At 47.7% G+C, this 23,117-nt stretch overlaps 1 protein-coding gene across 7 annotated transcripts in view; it reads right to left on the bottom strand.

Annotated features, from left to right (window-relative positions):
* The window catches only part of ST8SIA5 (ST8 alpha-N-acetyl-neuraminide alpha-2,8-sialyltransferase 5), a 77,181-nt gene that overhangs the window by 16,887 nt on the left and 37,177 nt on the right, over positions 1–23,117 (bottom strand). For all 7 annotated transcript variants that reach the window (XM_035270948.3, XM_078348084.1, XM_078348085.1 and 4 more), the window contains one exon: positions 8,443–8,535. In XM_035270948.3, coding sequence (XP_035126839.3) covers positions 8,443–8,535 — 93 coding nt within the window. The remainder of the gene's footprint in view (positions 1–8,442; positions 8,536–23,117) is intronic.

The raw sequence follows: 23,117 nt of genomic DNA on the forward strand, positions 1-23,117 counted from the left end.
GGAAGATGGTGACCAGCGGGACTTGGGCTAAGACCCAGGTTAGATATCTCCTAACTATGAGACCTCAAGCTGGTTATTTAACCTCTCTAAACCTCAGTTTTCTCATCTATAAAATGGGTATAATAGTCTCTTGCCCTCCCAGATGTGTTAAAATAATTAAATAGGATGATGTGATAAAAGACTAGGCATGGCACCTGACACAAGAAAGCATCCAGTACGTGTTTTTATTGTTAAACTGAACAGTCTTGACCTTGCTCACTCACAGCCCCCTGTACTTTCCACTTTTGTAAAACCCATGACCTATCATGACTCCTGATCTTCCTCACTAGAGAGTAAACACCATGGGGGCAGGGGATCATGCCTGAGCTCATCACCGTAACTCCAGTGCTAAGGCACATAGCAGATAAATGGGAAATATTTGTTGAGTATACCAATAAATTAATTAATTAATTGAAACATCTGAGTTCAAATCAAGTCTCACTATTTATTGAGCATCTCCATATGGCAGGAACTAGAAATACAGTAGTGAACAAAACAAGCTTACATATCAGTTGGGGAGGAAAATGGAAAACAAATATACAATGCCTTGTGAGAAAGTGGTAAGTGCCAGGAAGGAAAGTAAAGCAGGATGAAGGGACGGGAAAGTGACTGTTTCAGACTGAGTGATCAGGGAAGGCTTTCCTGAGGAGGAGAGCCTTGCACAGAAACCTGAAATGACACAAGAGTGAGCTGTGCAAATATCTGGGAAAACTGTATTCCAGGCAGAGAGAAGAGTCAGTGCAAAGGCCCTGGGACAGGAACCAGCCTGGCAGCTTTCAAGTACCAGAAGAAGCCCTCCTCCCATCCTGGCTGACAGAAGGCAAACCTTCCTTCCAGGATTCCCAAATCTCACCTCTCAGGAGCTCACAGGGTATGGGGGAGAGGTGCCATCATACAGCAACACCCTGCCCCTCCCCAATCCTTGCAACTCACAGACCCCTAGAGCAGGTCCCTATATGGGCACTGCTTCAAATTCCTCCCAGAAACACAGCCCTGGCAACACTCTAGGAAGGGTCCCAAGCTCTACTGTTACCAGTGTCTGGGTCCTAATCTCTCTGCCTCCAATGCCTTCATCGAACCCTGGACCAAGGACAGAGCCTGGACACCCAGCCTCGAATCCTGGCTCCATCCCAATCTTGCAGTATAACCTCAGGCAAGTCATTTAATCTCTCTGAGACTCAGCTGCTTTATCTGTAAGATGGATATAACAGCTGTTGCCCTTCCGATCTCAAAGGTTGTCAGAGAGCTCAAATGGAATAATATGTGTAAAAAGATTTTACAAATTGCTTTGCAAATGCAGAGATCATCTTTACTTTAAAGGTGAAGGGATGACCCCAGGCATTTCTCTCCTTTCTCCCAAGACACAACTAACATTCCAGAAGAGGACTAAAAAGGTACAAGCCTATAGATGAATATACTGACAGGGAAGGGCATCTCAGTGGAAGAGAAATTTCAACAAGTATATGGAAGCATGATGGACTGGCACAAGGACAGGATGGCACAGCCCAAAGTACCTAGAGCCAATCTGCTTCTGGAAACTTCCAAGAGATGGGTGGAGGACAGAGATGGAGCATGGCCCTAAAAATGAGAATCCGTTGTGAGTCCATAAGCAGAACCATCAAGCCTACCCTCCCTCCACCTCACCAAACAGCATGGCAGCCAAATGCTTAATGTCCAACAGACGGGGAGGAGGGATTAAATCAGACTATGAGTTCCTCTGTTAAAAAGAAGGTATCATTTCTGGTTAAAATAGCTGGCCATTCTAGCAGCAAAAGGGCCAACAGCATCATGGACTTCAAACACAGGGCTCCTATCCATTTTTACTTGTTTCAAGGTTAAATATGGATAGATAGCCAAGGGTCACCTGGTCAACCTGAAGTGAGACCATCAGATAAAATGACCACAAAGACAACTATTGGAGAAACAAAACAGAACTTGAAAATATTCTACTTAGTGTTCAAAGAAAGGGGGAGGGGTTCCAGAAGAGCTGGAACCCCTCCCCCTTTCTTTGAACACTAAGTAGAATATTTTCAAGTGACTTTCCTAGTATGTGAAAGCAAAAAGAGAAAAGAAAAAAGATACAATTAAAAAATATGACCAGCCTGAGCAATGTAGCAAAATCCCATCTCTACAAAAAAAATGTTTGAAAAACATTAGCCAGGTGTGGTTGTATGTGCCTATAGTCCCAGCTACTCAGGAGGCTGAGGCAGGAAGATTGCTTGATGCCAGGAGTTGAAGGCTACAGTAAGCTATGATCACACCACTGCAGTCCAGCCTGGTTGACAGAGCAACACCTTGTCTCAACAACAATGGAAAGAGATGAGTGCTAGAGGTACAATCCAGAAGTATAGATTCTTAGAGAGAAGAAGTAGAGAAAAATAGAGAGGAAGAAATATAAAAAGATTTGAGAGAAAGTTGAAGAGCCTGGACACAAACTCCAAATGAAAAGGTTCCACTGGGTGTGTCTGTCCTAAGGCATACCATTGAGACATTTCAGAACTGTCATGATCTATAAAGATTCCAGAGGAAAAAAAACCCAGATATTTTCAAAGAAACAACCATTCTCATGCTTCTCATGTCTCTCTGGATGCTAAAAGACGGTAGACAAGGTCTTCAACATCCTAAGGGAAAATGATTTACACCTAAAATACCAACTCACCAGACCAATAATTAAACCAACAATCCCACAACCCACCACACAAACAAACCAACAAACCCACCACACCAGCAAGCAATCCCACAACCCACCATGTGAACAGACAAAACAACAACTCAACAACCCACCACATCAACAATCAAAACAACTTAACCCACCACACCAACAATCAAAACAACAACCCAACAATCCACATTAATAAAACCAACAACCCAACAACCCACCACACCAACAGTCAAACCAATGATCCAACAACCCACCACACCAACAGTCAACTCAATGATCCAACAACCCACCACACCGACAAACAACCCACAACACCAACAATCAAAACAGCCCAACAACCCATCACACCAACAATCAAACCAATGATCCAACACACCAACAACCCAACCCACCACACCAACAATCAAACAACAATTCAACAACCCACCACACCAACCATCAAGTAAAAGGAAATAATCCAGTCATTTAGACACAAAAGAACTCAAAACCTAACCTGCCACCCATCACTTCTTGGTATTTACTTGAGAATGGGTGAAAGTAAAAGGAAGGAGTAAACATGAAAGAAAAGAACGATAGGTTCTAAGCAAAAGTGAATCCAAAATAAGAAGGCAGAGAAGGAAAGCCCCAGAACAGCAGCCACATGACCCAGCAAGAGAGCAGCCAGGCTGGAGCAAGATGATGAAGAGAAACCCTAAAGGGAATGCCTGATGGATGGAGAGGCAGGGGAAAAATAGAGCTATAATAGAGGAAATGAGGGCAGAAAGATGGCTCCATAAAAAGAAAATAACATGTATAAGAAAGTTGATGGAATGCTGGTGCCTCCCTGGCATTCCGTGAACAATATCTGCATCATCCCAGTAAATGGAAAACACTATTTGCTGTTCTTCAAATTTTAGAGTCAACCTCTAGAAAAAGCCTCAAAAAGGGTTTGGTACTGTTACAAATATTATCAGCCTTGACACTTTACAAGTCAACCCATGGATGACTGAAGCCATAGGCTGGATGGGGACTACAGAGTAGGAGAATTTTAATAGGTTTATCTTACACAGTGTAGGATCAAGAGATACTGTTGATGTTTGGCAGAACAAGAAATAGATTACTTAGGTAATCTATAGACAGGACTAAAAATAGCAATACCCCTCAGCTGGGGAAATGTGCGAGGGAGCTCGGCACTGATTGTAATGAAATGAGAGCGATTCTTTCCTTACTCTTCTTTCTCCCTCTTTACTTCCATGGCCTCCTATTTGCATACGGGTCTCACCCACTCCCTCCATCCACTCATTGACTTAACATGTGAGTAGTGAGCTAGCTCAGGGCCAGACTCAGAGATGCCTAAACCTGGCCCTCCAGGAACCCCCACCTGGCAAAGGACTCAGAGTTCTGAACACTGCAGTGGCACAAAAGGGGCTCCCAGTCCAGAAAGTGGGCATTTGCCCAGCTGGCCTTGGCTCCCAGCTTCTTTCTTGGTCTCAGTACTGGGCTCAGCACAGAGCTCCCAATGGCAGAAAAATGGCGGGAGAGGCAGGTCTGGGGAATTCTCAGGCACAACTCCCATCTGGGTGTGAGCACAGGCAGCAACTGAAGATTCTTATTTTAAAATAAAGGGGCTCTAGAGGATAGGTATAAATAATTTTAACAAGAATTACTAACAATGCATTTTCATAACCAATCATCATGGAGTCGTTCTTTATGTGTCTGACACTGTCAGGGAGTGAGGCATTTTCCATGTGGGGATTTTCTAGCTGACTGGTTTTTACCACTGATTTCAGCAATTGTGGATCGGAATCGTTCCCAGATGAATCATACACCTCCCTGTCTCCTCAAACAAAACACCAGCTGACATTCTGTGGGCCTGAAGGGACAGAGCGCATCCATCAGTCCCTCCATTCATGGACGGGCTTTAACCTTTTCCCAAGGACTCAGGGTTAGACCCTCTGTGAGGCCTCCTCATGGCGCTAGGCTGGAGCACAGTGAAGCCTGCAGGTTCAGAGGCCAGCCTCTGTGGCTTTCCAATTTCAGCCCTGGAGGACCTGCTGACCCTCTGCTTGGGAACTCAGGAAAGGAGGCACACACACTCATACCCCATGAAACACCCAGACTCTCCTTCCCTCTCAGAACCCCAGGGCTTGGGGCCACAGAGAGGCAACTGCTGTGGAAGAGGCAGGGCACGCAAAGCCCAGCTCAGCCAGGGGTCCCGGCTAGGATGGCTGGTCCCCACAGGAGACCAGCCCTTGGGGACAGAGAGGGTGCCCTGAGGCAGAGCTGGGAACCAAAGCCAAATCTGGAGAGGCCCAAATGCCACCCATGGGAGTTCATGACAGGGACAAGGGCAGCAAGTGCAGCTGACAGAAGGTCATTTTCTCTCATGTTCCTCGGAAGGTGACTGTTTCTCATGTTCCTCTCTAAAGAGAGTGCAGAGACCATGGGCTAGTACAGTCAGACAATGGGGACATATGAGGTTGTCCATCACACCACACAGTGCTTGTTAATAGAACCATATTTGGAGATAGGGCCTTATTTTTTTTTTTTTTTTGAGATGGAGTCTCACTTTGTCGCCCAGGCTGGAGTGCCATGGCGCGATCTCAGCTCACTGCAACCTCCATCTCCCAGGTTCAAGCGATTTTCCTGCCTCAGCCTCCTGAGTAGCTGGGATTACAGGTGGCACCACCATGTCCGGCTAATTTTTGTATTTTTAGTAGAGACAGGGTTTCACAGTGTTGTCCAGGCTGGTCTCAAACTCCTGACCTCAGGTGATCCACCCACCTCAGCCTCCCAGTGCTGGGATTACCGGCATGAGCCACCATGGGGCTAGGGCCTTTAAAGAGGTAATGAAGTTAAAATGAGGCCATTAGAGTAAGTCCAGATCCAATATGACTGATGTCCTTACAAAGAGAGATTAGGGCACAGGTAAGACACAGACCGGGGCAACCTTGTGGGGACACAGCGAGAAGAAGGCCCTTGGCAAGCCAAGGAGAGAGGCTCAGAAGAAGCCAACCCTGCAGTGTATCTCCATCTCAGACCCCCAGAGAGAGGATCAGAAGAAGCTGAGTCTGCAGTGTCTCCATCTCAGACCCCTGGCCTCCAGAACCATGGAAGAGTTAAATTGTGTGTACCTCGTTGCCGCAAACTGATACAGGGCCTAACACCAACAGATAGAAAATACATTTATAGAGGGATGGGAAGTTCCCTAGAAGGATGACCCATTCATAGGATTTCTTAAATCTTCCTGCCCAGACCTTGAAGCAACCATGAAGAAACTATACATTATATAATTTAAAGAAATTAGTCATTTACCCTCTGAAATCTCGAAGGTGTGCTCTCAACACAGTGCTCTGGATTTGCACAGTAAAACGTCAAAGGGCCTGAAAGCTTTGAATTCTGAGAAGACAGATTCTCAGCCACCAGCTTCGGAACTTGGCTCCCACAGCCATCTCTGCCACGAAATCAAAATTCCTTGGCAGCGTGTTTAAAATACCAACCAGTTCACACACCCCAAGGCCCTGCTTAAAACCTTTCCCATGGCTCCCCTGGCCCTTGGATAAAGGTAAAACCCAAACGTGGGTCTGTATCATGAGGCCCCACACCGTCTGGCCCTACCTGATGCTCTAGCAATGCAGCTTCTGTCTCTTCCCCTCAGGCCAGCATTCAAGCTGCCCCGATCCTTCAGCGCCCAGGACACAGCCGGCCCCCTCCTGGCACAGGGCCTTTGTACAAACTGTTCCCTCCACCTGGAGTCCTCCTGGCCTAGTTAACTCCTGTCACCTTTCAGAATGGAGCTCCAGTGTCCCTGTCTCAGGGAAGCATTGCCTGCAACCTCCTCCCAGCCCCAGCCTGGGTCAAGTTCCCTGTCACCCCCACCCCGGCTCCTTAGGGTAGCTAGTTATTCATGTCTGTCCCCCTACCCACCGGTGGCTGTGAGCTCCACAAGGGTGGGCACCACAGAGGTACCTTCTCAGCCCAGGGCTCAGTGAAACTGATGGGCGGTGTCTGTCTCCCACGGTCTCTAGAGAGGGTACAGAGACCATGGGAAATTACAGGGGCCATAAACAGCACAGCTAATCTCAGCTGCACGCTGGTCTCACCCTCAGAGCTTTCCAGGAACCGCTAAGCTATGGAGTCTGTGCATGACAGCCCAGAAAAGCTGCTGCTAGTTCCAAAAAGGAAAGGAAGGAAGGAAGGAAAGAGAGGGATGGGTGCTGACACTTATTGAACACCTATGATGTGCGCTACTGAGCATGTAGGCTGTTGGGCTGTCTACTTTCACATGGCTTATTTCTGCTAGTCTACAGCAACCCTTAAAGGATAAGTAATAGTGTCCTCATTTTCATAAGTAAGGAAAGGCTCAGAGACGTTAAGTTATTTGCAGAAAGATTCAGATCTGCTAAGGCCCAGAGTCAGCTTTGGCTCTCAGATCTGCCCACCCCAAGGCCCATGCTGTTCCTCTGATGCACACTAGCTGGAATCACATCAGATGGGTAAAGGAATGATGGTCCCTGCCTGCGGGCCAGGGGCAGATGCCCCTGGGGTTATGTCAGGGGACCCATGAGTCCATCTGAACACCCAACATTGCCTGCCTCTGAATAAACTATATTTTTTCCACATCTAGATGTAACTGTTTCCAAATAAATATAGATTCTGACGTGACTAATATAGTACAAATTCCTCTAAATGGGTTTGCTGGATTCATGGCAGTTCTGCGAAGAGTGGAAAACCCAGGTGGGCACATGTATGCTAAAATGTTCAGCATTTAATGTGTTTTCCCTCCTATTGGTTGAAAAGAGCCATAGGTGATGTATTGTTAAGTGGAGCATAGCTCTTTTACCATTTATGTAAAAAAAATTTTTTTTTTTTTTTTTTGAGACAGAGTTTCGCTCTTGTTACCAGGCTGGAGTGCAATGGCGCAATCTCGGCTCACCACAACCTCCGCCTCCTGGGCTCAGGCAATTCTCCTGCCTCAGCCTCCCGAGTAGCTGGGATTACAGGCATGCGCCACCATGCCCAGCTAATTTTTTGTATTTTTAGTAGAGACAGGGTTTCACCATGTTGACCTGGATGGTCTCAATCTCTTGACCTTGTGATCCACCCGTCTCGGCCTCCCAAAGTGCTGGGATTACAGGCATGAGCCACCGCGCCCGGCCCAAAAAAATTTTTTTTAATCTCCATACACGAATGCTTGTTCATGCACTGACTCTCTCCGCAAGGATATGCAAAGACACATCATCACCTCTGGGAAGAACTTGGTGGCTCTTCACTGAATAATCATCTGAACTGCACAAATTTCGTGTCATTTAAATAATTTAAAAATCAAAACTTTTCATAAAATTAAAATCGTCAAAGGCGATAGCAAGAGGACAATCCTTAACCCTGCAGTGCAACGTACTGAATTTCAGGTAAGACAGCCTGATGCCCTCCTCAATTTCTACACAAGAGGAGCCAGCGATGATAATCTAAGAGACTGGTAATTGAGGAGGACTTTAACACCCAAGTCACCAGAGGTGACCTTGCAAACTTGGCCTTTTGTCATAAAACAGGCACAATCATCACTGTGTTCCAGGCCTCCAGGGCTTTCCAAATGCCAGTGGCTCTGGGGAAGGAGACCTAATTTTTGCTCTGTAGGAACCTACCACGTGTTTCCTGTTTCCTTCCCTCCTTGCCTCCCCGCCCTACCCCCAACCCTGTCCCCACCCCCACATGCACCCTGCACCCACCACCCAGCTCTGGCCACAAACAGCCACACTCACATGGACAGCACCTTCACTTCCAGTATTTCGTGCCTCAGTTCCAAGCATCTTGTGGAGTTATATTCAAAAGGCCCCTCATAAAATTCAAAGTACCTGGGGACCAAAAGAGACCGGTTAAACAGAGAAGCAGGTCAGGATGTCCAGGGCTTGCAGGGGCTCTTGTTGCAGGGGTGGAGCGCCTGTCCCAGTGAAATAAATAAAGCAAACCAGCCCCACCCCTGCAGATGACCCATTAGGGGCTTCAGGCAGACCATGGGGCCCTCTGGCTTAATCACTGGGTGGTCAGTTACTCTCAGCCCCTGACTCCCCAGAGAAAGCAGAGACTAGAGCCATTCAGGCACAGCACTGGGAGTCTGGCAGTGAGCCTTCAGGCCTCCAGCTTGCCCTTCCCTTCCCTGCCCCTTTCCCACTTGATCCTTGTGTTCACACTGTGACACAGCTGAGACTGATGTGCCTTTCTCCCCATTTGGCAGCTGAGAATACTGAGGCTAACCAGACAGGGCTCTGGGTCATACTGTCCATGTAGGGCAGGACCAGGGCTTGGTCTAGGTCTACCTGCAGAAGAGACCACGCCCCTTCCAGCACCAGCTGTCTCCAGGTATGTCATAGCCACCTCAGGGTCCCTCTGCCAGCTTCATGCAGAATATCAATGCCAATTTCAGCCAAAACTTACTAAGCCCTTACCATAGGCTAAGCGCCAGGCCAACCATTTGATGTGGATGAATGCATTTACTTTTAATCTTTCTAATCGGCCTATGAGGAGAGTGATCATCACAAGCATCCTGAACAGGCTCTAGGAATTAACTAAGGTGCCCAGACCCGTAGAGCTGGAAGGTGGCAGAACCGAGATGGGAACCTGTGTGCTGACTCAGGGCTACCCTTTCTGCCACTTGGCTATAAGCATGGCTGGTGTCCCCTGGAAAGGGCCCTCCGGCCTCCTGTGGCAGAGGCCAGGTGAGCCCTCCCCTCACGACTCCTCTCCTGGCGGTTGTTCAAAAGCTGGGGTGGATGGACCTAGGAAGGTTGGATCCCAGGACAGCCTTATCATGAATCCAGAAGCCTGCAGGGCCAAACCACTGTACACGTGGAATCAGTGGCCTTGCGACAGGCAGTCTGCAAGAATCAGAGGTGAGAGGGGATCCCCAGAGCCAAGGATTGGAAATCAGGCATCACTCAAGCATTTCCCAGAAACCACTACACACAGCAGTGGTCATTTCCCACATACTGTTACACACTGGACAAACTTATGTATGTGCTGCTTTAGAAATCCTGAAACATTGTACCCAATATATCGGCTTCTTTTAAAAATATTGGTATTTTTATTATTGTATTTATATTATCATTTTGTCATTAAAATAATACTGTAATACTTTAAAAGTTATGTTTGTAAATATTTGTCCTTAATTTTAATAGGATTTAATAGTTTTAAGTACTATAATTATGTATTTAAATAATTTTACATAATATTTTAAGATATTAAAATATTTTCCACAACAAATTGGTCCCTATTTACAAAATAAATTGGCTCCTTGTTCTCCTGTCATAAGAGAATTTAGACCAAGTTAATAAGAACTAGGTATTGAAGATCCCTGAAATATCAAACACCTTTGTGTCTTAACAACTCCTTTTCTGTCTTTCTCATTTGGCAAACTCAAATGGATTCTTCAGTAACCAGCTCTAGTAACCACACTGCTGGGAAGCCTCCTCTGACCCTGACCCTGGGTTTTCCGTGCTCACTGTCTCTTAATTAGAGCAAATAACATTGTATTAGGTTGGTGCAAAAGCAATTGCAGTTTTTGCCATTTTTTTAAGTAATGGCAAAAACCGCAATTACTTTTGCACCACATAATAGTACAATTGTGTTCACGTGATTGTGTTCCTTTCCAAACCACAAGCATCTCAAACACGGAGACTGTGTCTTAGTTATCTCTATGTCTTCTGTACTACAGAGGCAGGAAAGCTAAAAATGACATTTCCCAGACTCCTTTGCAGGTAGGGTTCTGGATACAATTTAGGTTCAGCCAGTTAGAAGCATTTGCCTGAGACGGATTCAGACCTGATATAGGAGAAGAATGGCAAGGCTCAAGGCATGGTTTTGCTGGTGCAGAATGTGGCAGAGGTGGCATGGCTCTCAAAAACTGCAGTAGTGGTAACACCTTCACGATTATATCAGAGGCTGCAGCTTTCACGGCAGCCCTATTTCACTGCAGTTTGGGGAGGAATTCCTGGGAGTTCAGCCATTTCTTCAGCTTTCCCCATGAATCTGAGCTAGCTGTGCCCTTAATAAATCCTTTTCTGCTTTAACCAGCTAATGTTGATTCTGTTATCTGCAAATAAGAACAAGGGGTCAGCCTAGGGCTTCTAAACAAGCCCATGATCTTGGCTCTAACTCACTGGATTTTCCAGTCACACAACAGTGAGCTCTGGTGTCCTATCAGAAAGATCATTGTTTGCCACCTGAGCCAGGGTCAGCTAAGCCCTTTGGAATCCACTGAGTCAGGTAAAGCCATGGTCCTAGGTTGCTGCTAAGAAAAAGTCCGGATTCGAATGATGCAGAAAATCATTAGGTGGAGACTTATCCTGGAGTTCTTAAACTGGAGACTTACAGACACATCTCAGGTGTGGCTACAAACCAGCTGTGTGACTTTGGGTAAAATGCTTCCCCTCTCTGCTTCTCTTTTTTCTCCTCTTTAAAACAATCTGTTTGAACTAGGGTAGCATCTGCTCTTCAATCTGCTGCCCCTCCATTTCCTTCACGAAGCCATTCCTGCCTTACCTCTTCCTTAGATCCTCTTTCTCCTGTATCATCAACATCACTCATATACTCAACTAGGCAGTATCATGATTTCATGTTGCTATTCACTCGGGGTGGCTGGCAAAATATTAACGATATTAATTATGAGGAAAAGCTATAGAACGACCTTGTGCCATGGGTTTGGTGACTCTTAGGTAGAGAGGCTTTCAGAACTGGGTTCACATCCCTCCACCCCTCATTAGCCTCTGTATGGTCTGAATGTTTGTGTGTCCTGCACAATTCATATGCTGCAATCCTAACATGCAAGGTAATGGTATTAGGAGGTGGGGCCTTTGGAAGGTACTGCAGACAGAGCCCTCACGAATAGGATTAGTGCCCTTATAAAAGAGGCCCAAGAGAGAGAGACTCCTCTTCCCTTTTACTAAGTAAGAATACAGCCAGGAGATGTTGCTTATGAACCAGGAAGTGGGTCCTTACCTGAAACTTAATCTCCCTTGATCTTGGACTTCACAGCCTCCAGAACTGTGAGCAATACATTTCTGTTGATTATAAGCTAAGTCACCCAGTCTACGGTATTCTGCTACAGCAGCCGGAATGGACTAAGACAGCCACATTAGGCCTTGCACTTTTCTGTGGCTTTATTTTCTCATCAGGAAATCAGCAAATCCAGTGCAGTGCATGTGTGACAGGGCTGAGAAAAGACACTGATGAGCATTTCGTGGAAACCACTGGCACGCAAGAAGTACCCCAAAAATGCTCATTCCCCTCTGTCCCCTTTGTCCTGCCACTAGAGAGCATGTGACACCAGAGGATGCCACAGGGAGTCCCAGGGAGTCAGAGACAATCTCTGACTGTAAGCTGGTTGATGGCAGGGCTGAGTCAGGGCTGACCAACTCGAAGTTTATCACTATGTGTAATGGTGATATCCTCCTTCTGCTGTGGTTAGTAAACCTCTCCCCTGCCATCCTGTGGATAAAGCCTACACTAAGTGCTGCTTGGACATGGGGATGTCCTTAATCCCCTCATCTCTACTGCAGGCTCCACTCATAAACTATGTGCTTCTGATGCTGATACCTGGGGCCTTCCTGACCCTGGAGGGACTGACTCCTCTAGGGCTAAGCAATTCCTGGAGATAGTAAAGGACTAACCTGTGAGTGCACCTTTCATTTGCAAACCAATCCAGAGCCCATGCCCTTAACAGGCTCCCATACTCTTGGACACTGAAATAGCTGCTGCCCTACTCACCCCAGGCCCAGGTCCAAGGCAACTAGGGATCCCACACCCCAGAACCCACTGAAGTTACTCAGATCAACAAATCCTAAACCTGCAAACCCTGCCTCACCAGTTCCTTTCCATGGAAATTCCAGTGATGGCTCTTGCCCACACTTCCCCCTTGCTCCCTCTGCCTCCTTACTGACCCAGGTGCCTCTCTCTGTGGTCCTGCAGGGAATGCCTGCTATTTCCAGGGATCTGTAAGTATCAAAACCTCTTCTTTCATGACAGTCATCTCCATATTTTTGTGTCTTACCATATCTGATTAAAACAAATCCCAGGTACCCTGAAAACACTCCATGTAGTACCTCAGCCAAGTCATCAAAACTACTCCATGCCTGGGTCTAAAGCCTCAGTTTTCCCATCTGGAAAACGGAGCTAATAATCCTGGCTTCCTTCTCTATCCTACCTGAGCTTTGCTTTTCTAGTCTCTACAGCTCTAGCTCAGTCTCCAAAGATGACTGACTTGAGGATGCCATGGTCTAAATGTCTGTATTCCTGATACAAACATTAAGTTTCATGTTTAAACTTAATCCCCAATGCGATGGTATTAAGAGGTGGGGCCTTTGGGGAATAATTAGGTTATGAGGTCTCTGCCCTCAAGAACGGGATGAGGCCCTTATAAAAGAGGCTTCAAAGAGCCTTTTGCTTTTCCACCACATGAGGATGCAGCAAGAAGCTGCCATCTATGAGGAACGGGCCCTCGCCAGACATCGAATCTTCTGGCACCTTGATCTTGGACTTCCCAGCCCCCAGAATTGTGAGAGATAAATTTCCGTTGTTATAATTATAAATGATCCAGTCTAAGATATTTCGTTATGTCAGCCCAAAATGACTAAGATAGGAAATAAGATTTTGAGAACCACTGCCCCATATTTTGCTTCTAACAGAACGCTCAAGGACTACATTTTGGAGGGTGTCATAGAATTCACTCGGGGTGGCTGGCAAATGGATTCACTCCATTTAGTCTGGATACAGACATACAGACATCAAAAATGTTGCTTAAATTTTTTTTTGTCTAATGACATAAGAAGACACTCCCATGACAACGTTGAGTTAAAAAAAATGGAACTTACAAAACTATGATCTCCAAAAAGAATTATATATGTATGTGAATGCGTAGGCAAAGGGAAGGACTGTGACACAATAGGGATGGGTTACTTTTAAAATACTTTTCTGTGTTATTATAAGTTTTCTGCAATGGGGTTATGATTCTTTTATTATTGGAAATCACTAATAAATGCCCTTTTAAGTCATAGACCTTATTCTAATTATCTCAAGCTTCCCCTTACCCTGTTAGAAGATTGAGAGAAGCGCTTTCTCCAACCTTCTTAAACTCCATTAGCCTCTCAAGGTGAGTTCGTCACTGTCTCTTCTTTCAATGTTAGAAAGACTATCTCTACCCGCCTCAAAGGGAAGAGGATCCTGGCAGCATGTAGGGGCATCTCACAGGTATAAATAGTCCCAGCCGGTTATATCAGGAGCCCAGCTCCTCTCAAATGCCACTCAGTTTCTGGCAGCCAAATATGATGTTGGTGCCAGACTGCATCTGTTCTGTCCCATCTCTCTGCCCTCCACTAAGTGAGAAGACAAATGCAGAAGGCCAGAAAGAGGTGAGGGTGGTGGTCCTGGACATGAGTTCTCTTCTCCTTGCCCAGACTTGGGCTCCAGCTTTGTGGGCTAAGGAGGCCTCATTTCAGCATGCCCAGGGCCTTCTGAGAGCCTGGCTCTGTAGTTCCTATAAGACTTCCCCAAGAGCCTGCCCCACAGAGGCTCCCTATTGGCCTGATTCCCTCGCCAGAGCTTCTCTAGGGCCATGGTTTCTTTACTGGAGGCCACAGTACTCTGGGTCCCAGCAACCATTGGCTACTACAAGATGAGGTCCGTGCATTCAGCTTTCTTTCCTCATCCCCATCCCCAGACACTGATGGTATCCCAGAGAATAGGAGCCCAGGGAGGTCCCTGTGTCGTGCACAAGCATACCTGTTAAACTTCCACTAGTCCTAGGAGAACAGGGAAGCTACCCCAGCTCAGTAATCTGAACACCTAGACTCCTGTCAAGCTCAGTGCAGTCTCAGAGAACCACAGAGTTGTTTATTTATTCCACACCAGGTAGAGACACCACTAGCCCATATGGCATCTCTGCAAAAATCAGGAAGAAGCACCATTTTCTCCAGATAAATTAAGCCACATGCACCAGGCACATGGCTGGTCAAGGGAGAGCAAGCTGGACTTCAGCCCCACTTGACTCCTTGGCTGAGTATCTTTGTGCAGTGCCCACCCTGCATGACTGTACATGACAGCCTGATGTCAGACCCTTTAACTTGATCTCATTTAATCCTCCCAATAGCCCTATGAGGCAAGCATAATTTCCCCCATTTTATATCTGGGACTCGAACTACAAGAGTAAGGTAACTTGCCCAAGGTCATTCAGCTGGTAAATGGTGACACTGGAAAAGAAACTTGAGGACTGAGAGAGCCTGGAACCCCTGCTCTTAATCATGTCACTGCACTTCCTCTCCCCGAGTCTGACAGCCCTGGTTCTCTGGGGGTTTTCTCAGTCAGCAGCCCCTCCCCCTCCCAAGGGCAACAGCCCTTCAGTGAGCTCAGTGCTATTTCTAGAGCCAGAACAGCTGCCATCTCGAGATAGCACACGACCCATCACAGCAAACGCACAGAAATCAGAGTCTGAAAATTGCAGCCTGACAATTCAAAGGACTGAAGTGCCTTCCCAGATAGGTAGGAGAGAGGCAAGAAAGGCTCAGCTGTAATAGTGGCAGGTCACAGCTAGCTGCCAGGAGACACTGACACGGCAGTGGAGAGCCCTGGTTCCAACCTCTTGACTGGTCCACAGCCCGGCTCGGCAGCCTTGAACTTCACCTGCCCTCTTCGGGCCACAGTTCACTCATTTGTCCCCAGGAATTACCAGAGCTGTTTTGAGATATCAGAACTGGATGTTAAAAAGACTGACATTCTCAGTGCAACCTTTAATAGTCCTGGGATTAATCTGTCCCAGGTGTGCACCTCACACCAAGCCTGAGGGTCATTTTTGGCACAGTGTGGGGGTTGGGGAGATTGGGGCAAAGACGGATGTCTAGATTCATTCCTCCTTCCCCACCCACCAGTTCTGCAGTGTCTAACATATTCCCTGCCAGAGTATGTACATGATGAACTTATTTTCCAGGCCAGACTAGGGAGCCCTGAAAGGCTTCCCTTTGTAAAATTCAGCTCAACAGCCAGGAACACCTCAGTGTGTGGACGCCAGCACTGGCCAGTGTCCCTACTCCTCTTGGTGGACTTTGACTGCCATGCCCACAGGCGCCCCAGCCAAGAGCTATATCCTAGCTGCCTCCTTCTCCTTCCTTCATCTTCCGCCAACTCTCACCACTTCTCCTTCCCGAGTAGTCCCGTCTCCACCCCAGTGCCAGGGACAGGATTCAGTCTTCTCACACCTGGAGGAATCCTGTCTGGAATACTCTTCTTTGCTGTCTTGCTAGTCCCTGCCTACTCATCCAGCAGAGTCAGCCCAGGAGTCAGCTTCCACTGGCTGCCTTTGTGGCCCTCCCTCCTCTGTGCCTGCAGCCCCTGGGCACCCCTCCAGCCCAGGTCTTGTTATGCAGAATTACACACAGCTCCTCCATGGCCTGTCTGTACTGTTGATGGGTGAGAAGGGCTTTTCTCCTCTTTGACTCATTGAAGATTTATGGACCCTCTACTGTGCACCAAGCACTGTTCCAGGCCAGAATGCACTGATGAACTAGCCAGAGACCCCACCCTCATGGCAACAATAAATGATTCATTCAATATAATGCCAAGTAGCCATAACTCTTCCAAAAAAAGCAGGACAAGGAACTGGAGGACACCTGGGGGCCCAGGAATGCCACTCTGGACAGGGGACATGAATAGAGGTATGGGGCCCTATGCAGATGTGCGGAAAGAACTTCCCAGAGAAGGAACAGTGAGTAGATACAATCACTTGCTCTGCAAGAGCAGCTGCCAATGTGGCTAGGCAGGGCTGTGGAGGCCAGAGAGGTGAGCATAGCCAGGTCAAGCTGGGCCTGTGGGCCACCCAGTATCATGGGGACTCAACAGAACAATGTCATCTGATGTGGGGAATAAGGGATTGAAAAGGGAGAGAGGACAAGCTATTGCAGCATAAGAGGACAGTCGATTGCACCAAGGGGTGGAAAGGAAGTGGGGAGGAGAGAGACCCAAGAAATAGTTTAGGAATGGAACCAGCAGGATGCACTGTGGGGATTCAGTCAGGCTGGTGGGAGAAGTTTTAGTTATAGAGAATATACCAAGCCCTTTTGGAAGGCCTAAGGGTTTTTATTATAATACTTGGCTGAAGGCAGCCTTGTCCTCTTAGTTCAATAAAGTTAGAGTAGAAACAAAGGAATGTGGGGAGTTTACCTAACTAACTTGTTTACTCATGTAGTCCTATAAACTACCTTTACTCATTCCAAGTGACTCTCTTGGGTGGAGGTTGACCAGGCATATTACCCACTAATAGTGTTTGCTTTAGGCCTTGGGAACTGGCCTTTAACCTTCACCCTCTAGCAGTGTTAACTCAAAGTCTTTGTCATTTAATATGTGCTGAATAAAGGCTGGTGAGGCCAGCGCGTCATGGCCAACAGCTGCTATCTCTTTACAGCACTCTCCTCAAGTGTCTGTGAGTAGCCATGGACACCCCAGCCCCCTCATTCACTGTATTCTATGTCTGAGTGAATTTATTCATTCATTGTTGAGACAGGGTCTTCAGGACAGACCTTCGCAGGTCTGATCCCAACAATGCACTGATAATTTAGAAAGCGAAAGACAGACATAAATCAACAGTACCTTCTAGGACTTCAGCTTGAACAATTAGTGGAATGACATAGCCATTTAAGGGTTAGAGAGATGAAAAGGTTTGGGGTGTGGATGGAAAGATTCTTGGGCCATGTGAAGTTTGGTGGTCTCCTCTAGATGTCTGAAGTCAGACATCTAGAGGAGATCACAGGTAGGCAGTCAGATGGACATATCTGAGGCCCAGTGCAGAAGTCAGGGATGGAGATGCACATTTCAGAGTCAAAGGACAAGGGACTCAAGGAGACACTGGGAGAGAGTGCAGATGAGGAAGGAAGAGGGCCAAGGACAGGCCTGAGGTCAGCTCCCACATTCAGGTGACAGCAAAGGACACTGAGAAGGAGGGTCTGCAGGTGAAAGAAAACCCAGACACAGAGCCCAGGGACACACAGGCTAAGAGGAGACAGTATTTCCAGGACAGATGGGTCAACTCCACTCAATGCTAAGTGGGGTCAAAGAAGAGGAAGACAGAGAAGGCACCACTGATCTAGCAATGGTCATTAGCGACCTTGACAAGAGCAGATTCAAGGGAGCAGGGAACAGATGCCCCCCTGGTGTAGGTGGAAGGAAGGCCAGGAGTAGGAGATGTTAGAGATGGTGCCATGGAAGTCTACAGGTGAAGGAGGGCTGAGCAAGCGTCTGAAGACCTGGTCCTGGAGCAAGTGGAGAGAATGGGATGTCTCCTGAAGTGTGAAGGGATGGCTGGAGGAAGAAGGGACAGACCTCAGTGTTCTGCGAGCCTCCAAAAGGCAAGCCTAAGAGCCCCAGGTGAGACATAGAGAAGAAAGGTTTACAATCAGCCTTTGAACCAGGAGGCTCACATGGGGAAGGATGGCCTCTTTGCAAGCTTCATGACCTGCCGTCACTTAGCAGCTCAGCAAGGTCTTGGTGGTCATCAAGTCAGGGGGGATGCCGGGCTATAAATGGCGATGTGCAGTAGAAAGCTGGAAGAGCCTCTAGCTGCCTCAACCTTGTGAGTATCTCCTAATCTAATGGGTGAGTGGATGCTTGGTCCTTCCAGCCTGACCCCAACTTCCTTTTTTTTCTCTCCTTCCCATTCTCATGCCTTCCCCAGCCTTCTGCCTTTGCCAAGTTATTGGCATAAAATTCTCAAAGATGGTCTAAAAGGCAGGAAGCATAGGAGTGTGAAGAACAAGAGGGAGAATGGGTGGTGGAAGCTGAAGGGAGGAAAGGAGTTTGGGGAGCTGACCTGGGGTGAATAAGGGGGAGGTCCTAACAGGCATCTGATCCAGGCTCCTCAGTTTACAGAGAGGCAGACAAGGCCCAGGGAGGGAGTGCTAGTCCCCCAGGGAAGTGCTTCAAGTCTGGGGTGAAGCTGGGCCCACTCAGAGGACCCAGGAGAGACTGAGCAGGGTGAGAAGAGACCTCCTCGCTCCACCTCCACCGAGCCCTATGGGAACCTGAGAGGTGCTTTAACCTTGAAGCTCTCAGGGGATTACAGAGCCCATGACCTCCTCTGTATCACCCCCAGAGTTGGGTTAATGATCTCAGTTTTGCAGATAAGTAGTTGAGGCAGCATAGAAAGGTTCCTGTAAGTGGTTATTTGCCCAGGAGACTCCACAGAGACTCAAAAGCCACAAAGCTGTGGGTTCAGGGCGCTCCTGGAGCAACCTCCACTTGAGAAGGAGGAGTACCCCAGTGCCAACAACTCCACTTCCATCAACAGCCTCAGCCACATGCAGCCTGGATTCTGCCAGCCTCAAGAAGCCCACATTAGGCACATGGGACCAAAGGGGGAAACTGCCAAGCTTGCTTTGCTTTTTGTTTTTCCAGCACCAGCCCAGAACACTCTGCCGAACCTGCATCTCCAAATCCTTCTCAGTTGGGTGAAGCCCAAGAGCTCTGGCTCTTTTTCCCTGTTTTCCTGCAGAAGTGCACATTGACCAGGAAGTCTTAAGTGGGCCAGCCACACCTGCCATGCAGGAGTGCACTTCCTCTGCTCAGCCTGGCCATGATGACATTCTGGCATTCAGGACTGCAGGGGTCGCACTGCCCCCACACTCCTCTTTGAAATGCATAATTGCCAGGAGCAGGTGGAGGGATACATTTTTCAGAGGCAACAATCAGAAAAACACTAAGCACAGTTGGGAAGGCAGGAGGGAGGAGGATACAGAAGATAGAAAGTGGAAGACACAGGGAAGGTGGAGACGACAGACCCTAAGATCTTCTTGTCTGAGATCAACCTTGCAGCTTTGACAACAGTCATACAGAGTGATCTACTGGGGGATTTTTAAATTATTGTTATTTTTTGAGATAAGGTCTTACTCTGTCACTCAGGCTGGAGCGCAGTGGCACAATCTCAGCTCACTGTAGCCTCGAACTTCTGGGCTAAAATGATCTTCTGACTTCAGCCTCCTGAGTAGCTAGGACTACAAGCATGCACCACCATGTCTAAAGAGAAGTGTCTCCTGAGTTGCCTTCCACACCTCCTCTTGCCAGCCCATTCCAGTGGCATGACCCGGAGGGCCAAGATTGGTGTGGAGTGTGGAAAAGGGGCCAGTAAGGACAACCGCCAGCCACGGAGCCTATGGCTGTGCCTGGATGTAGAAGATCCAGAGGGTCCTGGAGATGCTTGCACAGGTGGTCCAGCCCAGTTCTCCAAGGCCAGAGGCTCCTCGGGATTGGGGAATACTTGAGCAAACATAGAAGGATTATGTACACTTGCCAGAGAGTTCCCTGTGTGTGCATGACAGAAATTGCCCTGGAGGCAGGCACATCTACAGAAGGCAGAGTTAAAGGGGATTCGGTTGGGCTGGGGCTAGCAGGGAAGGCTTCAAGGAGTAAGTGGGTACTGGTGGGAGGACGAGGACTTGGATGTAGAGCCAGGCGCAGTTGGCAGAAGCTGAGTGAAGCCCTTTGTGCTGTGGCAATGGGCCAGACTGACAGTCAACTCTGCTGGGACAATGCCTGGAGGACTCCTGCCTCAGCTGTCCTCTGTCTCTGACTGAAGGGGGGCATGTTTTCCCAGGAAGTCCTGAGGCAGTACATGCAACACTGCCCACACTGCAGGACAGAGACCATGACCATGAGGGCGCTGCTGCCTTCCCCTACTCTCTGAGCAGCTGCTGGGCAGACAGGAGCTAGGCCAGGCCAGAGGGATCAGGGTTGGAGCTGACCATGAAGGGCACGTACCCGCTATCCTCCGCCTCTCCAGAGGGGCCATGCTCGGTGAGGGGTGTTCAGGAGGAAGTAGTCATTATCCCTCACCCCCAACAACTATCAGTCTTCCTTTGCACACTCAGCCTGCCCTACTATCGGCTCTTTTTAAGAGAAAATAATCTGGCAATTCTAGCCTGTGAATGAGTTTCTGGTTCTAAAGTGTTTCCAGAAAGGAGACAATTTTTCAAAGTCAGTGACAGGAGACAAGGTTGAATCCAAAGGAATAAATCTCTAAGGGGAGACTCAGAAACACTGAAATGGAAGTTTGCTTTCTTACCAATAGTCTTTACTATTTCCTTGCTTAATTCATTTTTTTTTTTACATAATTCACATTTATTGAACACCTACTACATAACACGTGCCACGCTAGGTGCTGAGAATTCAGAACTGAAGATGCACAATCACTGTCTTGCTGAGAAGATGGAATTGTAAACACATGAGAAATGTCTTCATAGGCCTTCCTACTTGTGCAAAACATCCACCTAAATAGAAATATTTGCTGATTGAAAATTATTCTGGCTGGGTGCGGGGGCTCATGCCTGTAATCCCAGCAGTTTGGGAGGCCAAGGTGGGTGGATCACTTGAGGTCAGTAGTTCAAGACCAGCCTAGCCAACATAATGAAACTCCATCTCTACTAAAAATACAAAAATTAGCCAGGCCTGGTGGCAGGTGCCTGTAGTCCCAGCTACTCAGTAGGGTGAGGCAGGAGAATTGCTTGAACCTGGGAGGTGGAGGTTGCAGTGAGTCGAGATTGCACCACTGCACTCCAGCCTGAGCAATAGAGTAAGGCTCTGTCTCAAAAAGAAAAGAAAAAAATTATTCCTGTATGCTCATTAAAGCAGTTCCCCTAAGGATGCTTATTGGACAACACTTTATAGACCTAGACTTGAAACTAATAAAGCTATTTGTCAATGTATATCTGAGAGCTCTCACCTTTCTAATTCAGCCTGGACTTCCCCCAGCCTGCGACCAATAGGAACATCTGACCATAGCCTTTTATGAGCACTATCTGGCTTGGATTTGCTTTGTGGTCCTGTTGGAGTTTTCCGGACTAATCATTTGGACTGGTTCCTTCTCCCTGTGGCTCCTGCTTGAGTATATACCATGTATGAGTCATTTGCTTTTTTGCCCCTCTTCATCCTCTGGTTATATTTGGTACTTCCTGACTTCCTTTCCAAACTGTTAATAATAAATAACAGGTTGTACCACACTTCAACACCACACAACTATAGATAGCAAAACATGGCATGCACTGAATTATTCAATAGGTGAATAATACCATGAAGCTCATCCCATCTTCCAGATTTGGAGAGTTGTTAATTGGGACAATGTACATGGTGTCCTCGTTAGGTCCTCCCCCATGCTCTGCACATCTGCTGCCAGGAGCTGTCCTGCCCATTTTAAAGAAGGTAGGAGCTGCTCACATGCCAGGGTGAAAAATCTTCAACATCCGGTTCCATTTTAACTACATTAACCATTATTTCCCACATGTGGAGTCCTTCAACCAGGTGGGTATTTTGGGGTCAACTTGAAGTGGAGATTTGAAATTGGAATTGTCCCAGGAAATGTGGGAGTTGTGTTCATGCCATTTTTTCTGTGATTAAGGGAATTCTGGCTCAAATGGGAGTGCTCCAGAAGGAAGTCAACTCAGCTGGTAATAATGTTGCATCAAAGGCACCTGAACTCCAAAACCAACTTAACAGACGTCAGCTGGGTCTCTGACCCTGTGGGCTCCCAGCTGATAGGAAAGAGGAAGCTGGCCTAGGTCATGGAGAGAGGGGCAGAGGAAATAAAGAGCATAGGGGAGGGAGAAAGGGAGTAGGCAAGCAAGGACGTGGAGGAGAGAGGGAGGCACTGGGGAGGGAGAAAGGAAGGAGGGCTGAGAACAGGTAACAGGAAGAAAGGCAGAGGAGAACACAGGTGCAGTGAGAGGGGAAGGGAAGTTACAGGCAAAACCATGGCAAGAGGAAGGAAAGACAAAAGATGCTGGCAGCAAGAAAACTTAGGAATGGAGCCCACGCAATGGCAATGGTTTCAGCAACTGCCTGGAGACATCTGCCCAGAAACAGCTTCCCAGGGGCCCGTCTGTCTGCCTTGCTCACTTGACTCGCATTTTCTTTTTTTAAAAAACAGGGTTTTGCTCTGTCACCCAAGCTGGAGTACACTGGCACAATCTCAGCTCACTGCAGCCTCCGCCTTCCAGGTTCAAGCAATTCTCCTGCTTCAGCCTCCTCGGTAGCTGTACCGCCATGCCTGGCTAATTTTTGTATTTTTAGTAGAGATGGGGTTTCACGATGTTGGCCAGGCTGGTCTTGAACTCCTGACCTCAAGTGATCCACCTGCCTCAACCTCCCAAAGTGCCAGGATTACAGGCCTGAGCCACCACGCCTGGCCTTGACTCACATGTTCTACCTCAAACCTCTTGAAGAACTCTCCCAGGAGTCCAGTAGGGAGGTACACCCTTGCTGACTTACCTAGACTGCTCACCACCTGGAAGGCAGCTGCTCAGCAGACAGGCCAGCATGGGAGGCTCAGCATCCCAGGACAAGCATGGGCCCCCACCTCACCTGTGACATCCAGAGCCCCCTCTGCACTTATATGGAAAGAACTGTGGCCCCAAAG

Source organism: Callithrix jacchus, chromosome 13 (genome assembly GCF_049354715.1).
Source record: "Callithrix jacchus isolate 240 chromosome 13, calJac240_pri, whole genome shotgun sequence".
Lineage (NCBI taxonomy): Eukaryota > Metazoa > Chordata > Mammalia > Primates > Cebidae > Callithrix > Callithrix jacchus.